The 6,334-nt window shown below is 37.7% G+C and overlaps 1 protein-coding gene across 1 annotated transcript in view; it reads left to right on the forward strand.

The window, feature by feature from the left end:
• The first annotated feature begins 2,230 nt into the window (after positions 1-2,230).
• The window catches only part of egln3 (egl-9 family hypoxia-inducible factor 3), a 10,440-nt gene continuing 6,336 nt past the window's right edge, over positions 2,231-6,334 (forward strand). The window contains exon 1 of the mRNA XM_023399433.2: positions 2,231-2,851. Coding sequence (XP_023255201.1) covers positions 2,492-2,851 — 360 coding nt within the window. The 5' untranslated portion in view covers positions 2,231-2,491. The remainder of the gene's footprint in view (positions 2,852-6,334) is intronic.

Raw genomic sequence — 6,334 nt, forward strand, 5'->3', positions numbered from 1 at the left:
CACACACTAGTACTAGAAGCATTCATTACAGATTATATTCAATATATATTTTTATATTTAGATTATATTAATTATAAGAAAATAAGTTTGGACATCGAACATTGAAATAGAAACTTTTCAAAAACTCCAACATTTCTGCATAAATCTGTCAAATTAAAAAGTGACAGCAACATTAGCTGCTAATTCTGTCATCACAAATGCAGTATTGATTTAAAACGAACCCGTGGTAGTTACGTTACCTTCCAGTGTTTCCTGTTAAACACTTAGTAGTAAGGTCAAATTAAAAAATGACACTTTAATTATTTTAAAATGAAGAACATGAAGAAATGTCAGTAACATTAGCTGCTAACTTTAGTCACTACAAAACTAATGTTAAGATAAAATAAAACATGTCGGTGTCACTTCACAATAAGAGTCTTATAGAGGATTTTGTAACTAGTTTATTAATGACCTTGTTTACACTTAATAATCATCTATAAGTTGTTATAACACATTAGATAAAAAGGGCATCAGTGACCTGTTACTTGCCAAATAGTGAACCCACAGGTCTCTGTACTGTTCAGCCTCAAATCTCTGTTTCCTCCATCATCAGCATCTGTAGCTGCTGCTTCGTCACCGTCAGCATCTTAATGAGATCGGAAAGTTTCATTTAGCAGATCAAATTATGGCAAAAATGATCATATCAATGACTATACTCCATTGATCTGTGGCCTGTTGTTCACTCAGCTGATTCTCCCTCCATCATCATCCTGTTGCTGCATCTCATTTCTACAAACATTTATAAACAAATAATATATGAATGCGTTACTATAAGGCTCCTGTTACCAGTTATAAATGTCAGTAACTCCTTAGTAAGACGATCTTGCCAAATAGTGAACCTGCATCAGTGTATGAAATCTGTTATAACTTGTTTATAATTGTTTGTTTATTATTATTATTATTATTATTATCATCATTATCCTGTGTGGTCTATCTGCTCATATCAGCTGCTTTCAGTCTTTTCCCGGCACGTGGTCAACTTCACGTTGAATGTTTACTTCCGCGCGGGTAGGACGAAGGGGAGGGAGAGAGCGCGAGGGCTACATGCGGCTCGTGGAGTCCTCAATGGCGGCGGGCACGCCCAGTGCGCGGGCACGTCGCAGAGAGTCAGTCACTTAGTCGTAATTAACTTCACCTTTAGCAATAAATAAATACAAAGCAAAGTGAAGGATTTAAGTGAATCTGCTGCTGATTAAAGAATAAAAGATTCTACTGGACACCAACTTTAAATGTTTGATATGATCATAAACAATAGGTCACGTGATGTAAAAATAATGGTATTAACACAGAAAGTGGGTTAGAGTCAAGTCCAGGAATCCCCCCCCCCCCCCCCCCCCACAGTGTACATCACATCCAGCACGTCTCACACTTCGCTCTCTCATCGCACTTTCTCTCCTCCACCGTGAAGCAGCCGCGATGTGACCGGAAGTCTGTGGAAGGGCTTTCAAATTAAAAGCACGGCGAATCAACTAAGAGGGAAACCTGCTCATGATGGCTGGAAGAACAAAAGGTGAGTGGTTTTATGGGTGTCTCCTAAAAAAGCAACTGTGAAATGTTCATAATATAATTTTTATATATCTTGGTTCTGCAGAGCTGAACATGACATCTTCAACTAAAAGCACAAACCCTGAATGTCTTCATCTAGAACAGGATAAGAACAGCAGATCCAAAAATTTGAGAACCAAAAATGATTTTTTTTTGTTTGACAGATTAATCACTTTAATCATGTATCAATCTAAATGACTGTTGATTCATTTAGTTAACTAATTACCAATAAATTATTCCTGCACTAAATTGCATCCTTCTGAAAGCTTACTATGCCAGCAGTTTTGAAAGTTGCGACTTCCTCCCATAATGAAACGGTGTCATTCATATATTTACTATTTGGTTTTATTATTTAACATATTGGTTTTTCATTTTTACATACAAATTTCCTGCCAAGGTTCATTTTGACTTTTTCCACAGCCATAAGGAACATACATGAAAGCATATCAAACAAAACAGCAGACAAATAAACAAGTGGTATAAAATAAAGTTATTGTTTCACTTCATGAGATAATGGATAGGGACTATTCTCATTGGTCCTTAGAAAAAACAGGAGACCCAGGTGAGATGTAGAAGAAGGTGGTTTCCAGGTGTTAAAATCCCCATTAAAGATGAGATAAAATGACTTGTTTTACAAAGGAAACATTTCCAATACAAGCGGAACTGACTCTTATTTTGAAACGTGTAACCGGAAGTGTTGCGGGTGCACACCCGCTGACGTGACGCTGCTGCAGCCTCAATAAGAGCTCGGTGGAAACATGAAGTTGGACGCTGGATCGTTCAGTAACGATCTGATTTAACTTGGTGACTTTCAGCGGAGCTTCACTTCACTTCCGCTCAGCCTCCTGTCACACCTCAACTCCCGCCATCAGACTGAATTCCCTGCAACATTGCCACAGCTGTTGAGATGCCTTTTATCGAGCACGTATCGGACGCGGACCTGGAGCGTTTGGCTCTGGAGCGGGTCGTCCCGGCCCTGCTGTCCCACGGCTTCTGCCATGTGGACGGTCTCCTCGGGCAGCTGGCCGGGGACGCGGTGCTGGAGCAGGTGAAGGAGATGCACCGGTCCGGGGCGCTGCAAGACGGCCGGCTGGCCGGCTCCGTCCGCGGCATCCACCGCAAGAGCATCCGCGGGGACAAGATCGCCTGGGTGAGCGGGTCGGAGCGCGGCTGCGAGGCGATCAGCTTCCTGCTCAACCTCATCGATAAGCTCATCTCCGTGTGCGCGAGCCGGCTCGGCAGCAAGGCGATCCGGGAGAGGTCAAAGGTAAGAGGGGCGATGTGGGTCAAGTTCAAGTCTGGACTTCAGGATGTCAGAGAGCAGGAAGAGTAAAGAAGCAGAGACAAAGTTTAATGTTTATTCATCTTATACCTTGTTCCTTTTACTCCATCACTCTCACTCTCCGTCAGACACTGTTTTTATCACCATGGTGATTTTTCATTTGATTTTTTTCTGAATGAATTCTTTAAAAGAAAAGTCTCCAACCTTTTTAAGATAAAAAACTTAATTAAACCCCTCATTAATAATAATCCCCACAGAGCTGAAACACGTTTATTGTTTTGTCTCATAATAAGTTTCATACGTCTCATATACAAATATAATATATGGACATATATTGAATTTCCATGTACATATGAAATAAAAGCAAATGTAAAAAATGTTAGTTAGAAATTGTACTAATTTCGTATATTAACATTCATGTCAAGCCCATTCAAATATGTATGTTTATATTGTAGACATATGTTACATAGATATATGTCCATCCCAAAGCCTGTCAGTATGTTGTATTATATAAGGTAGAGAAATTAACAACGAAAATATATAAAAACATGTAAAATGTTATATTGTTTCATTAAACGTCCATGTATAAATTAAATATATATAATTAATATATGTGATTGCCACATCTTATACCATATAAAAAATCATCACACAGATATTTTTAATATGAATACATATACAAATTTTACTATGTGTATTTTATATACGTTATAAACCTATATATTCAGGGTGTACATATATGATAATGATATAGGGACATACATGTCATATATTACATATCTGGACTGATAAACATGATGAACTTACAGAATATGATGCGTTGCTTTAGTTTATACAACACTCTGGTAAAGTGGTTAAAATCATCGCTGAGCTGCAACATGTACATCACTGCACCACTTTAATAATCCATAGAAATAATATGTGATAGGAAAACATTTTCTGCACCATCAGTACTTTTAATTATTTAATTACATTTTGCTTAAATATAATGACGTATTTTCTGATTAAATAGAATATATTAACAAACAGAAATCCTAAAGCAAAGGACAATAAGTTATTAAAGTACACATCACATGAAGCGCTGCAACTTTACGGCTTCACACAAGCTGTGTAGAATAGAATCTGTATATTACATGTGTGCATCGGCATTAATTCATATTATTTGCAAGAAAGAACATAAACAGCATTTTTCTTCAAACAAAATATTCCTTCACCAAACGTCTCTAAATACAGAGTTTCCTTAAAGGCGCCGCTCGGCTCCACAGGTGTGTCACTCTGGCTGATTAGACTGAATCTGTCATGGTGGGAGTTCACTCCATCATCTGCAGAGACAGTCTGTTCACAGCTCTGAGACGAGCTGCAGTCCTGAGGTAATTAGATCACCTGTGTGGGAGGACCAGAGGTGCGCTGGCCCTTTAAGGAGTTCATTATGTGAGCAGAAAAATAGGAACACATGTTTAAGGTGTTGATCAGTCCCTCCAGGAAGTCGCGATGGCAATAATTAACACAAATCCAACCAATCCCTGTGAATTCTGCCCGACCCTCCATTTCTGTCCAATCACTGCAACTTTTGCAATTTTTATTTGCTTTATTAAAGCAGTGGATCATGATCGGTGGCCGATCAATCGGGGCCACATCCATAGTTTGACCAATTTATAGGAACTTTGGTTTTTGCAGTTTTGCAAAAGAAAAAGTTTTTGAGGTGGTCTGCTGGTCTGGACTCCAGCTGCTCATGTAGGCGACACCAGATTAGAGGACTTCCTGTTTTGTTGACGGTTGAGGATCCGTAGTGTCACACGGTGCAACACACTTCATCTGGGACAAGATCCAAACGCCCTGCGTTGGAAAGCAGAGACTGATACACTCAGCGTTCCTCCTCACGCCTCGTCGCTCTCATGTGGAAACACAGTGAAACCACCTTCCTGTTCTCTGCGACGTTCAGGCCCTTCAGCGGCAGTCCAGGGACCCGGTCTGGGCCCTGAGCCAAGGCTTCAGAAACCAGGAAGGACAGGAAACTCAGCGGTTTGGTCGTCTTGGTGTTTTCTGTGGTGATTAATCACCGGACAGACGTGATGAGGGCGTGCAGTCTGGGGATGGATACCTGGGTCCAGGTGCTTACTGAGACTATTTACCGCTAAAATCTGCTTCCTGTTCCCGGGAAAAATACATGAGAGAAGTTTTTAGAATATGAACACGAGTGTCTGCAGACAGAAGAATATTGTATTTCTGTAGGTTGCTCTTACAAACATTTATTAGATGTTTATATCCGTCTTCTAAAAGGTAAACAGGAGGTTAAGTGAAGTGTTACCAAAATAAATGTATACACTTTACAGCTTTTATTTTGGAGTGCAGACCTTCATCTTCAGATCGTAAAGCAGAGCAGCTTCCTACACAAATATAATATATGTACATATATTGAATTTCCATATACAATATGGAAAATATATAAAGTATAAAGTAAAAATATACAATAAAAATAATATTTAAAATAAAAGCGCATATAAAAATGATATAACAATTTCATATATTGACATATACTGTATACAAATATGTATGTTTATGTGTATATGCTTATATTGTAGATATATATCCTGTTAATATATATTGATATATAAACAGTGGCGTCCAAAAGTTTGAGACGTGTTTAAAATGAATTAGAAATTCTTTTTTTTTTAAAGAAAGAAAAAACTATTTTTGCATATATAATGTTTGTTGTTTTAATAAACTTGCATACATAAATTAAATAAATGTTAACATGTTATACCATATAGAAATTCATCATATAGCTATTTTTAGTATTTCATGTATGTTATTAACTTATATCTTCATAAATCCAGAGGATTTATACACGTGATAATAATATATATAATCATCGCTCTTTATATAGAGACACAAATGTCATATATTACATTTCTGTGTGGGAGGGTTCAGTAGGTGAAGAACAAATACTCTCATCCCTCAGACATATTATAACTGTTCATCAGAGCTGCAGAGATGAATCCTAATCAATTAATCAATTATTCAAGTAGTGGATTTACAGAAGATTAAGTGGCAACTGTACTGAGTCAAGAACTGATCCTGCTGCTTCCAGCTTTAAATGTGACGTTTTGTTAATAATAATTCATTAAATCAAGAAAATACTCTGCAGATGGTCAATAATGAAAATATTAGTTAGTTGCAGCGTTTTTGCTTTGATGGAAATGTATATTAGCTTTTGATCATGATTAGTTTCTGTGTCATTTCCTGTTTTGGTCCTGAAGAGAAACTTTACATGTTTTACGTGTTGGTTTGTCTCCACTGGATTTTTACTTCCTGTTTAAATTGACGTTTGTTGTTATTTTTTATCTCACGTTACGGGGATGTAAGAGGCTGCAGGTCCAGCTGCTCAATCTGAATCTAATTGTTTCATTTCCAAAAGTTAAATATCATTTAGTTTTTGTCTCGTTTTATCGAGGAAAACTTGTTGTT

This window comes from Seriola lalandi, unplaced genomic scaffold (genome assembly GCF_002814215.2).
Source record: "Seriola lalandi dorsalis isolate HSWRI2012SDOR001 ecotype SW California unplaced genomic scaffold, Sedor1 jcf7180002051906, whole genome shotgun sequence".
Taxonomy (NCBI): Eukaryota; Metazoa; Chordata; class Actinopteri; order Carangiformes; family Carangidae; genus Seriola; species Seriola lalandi.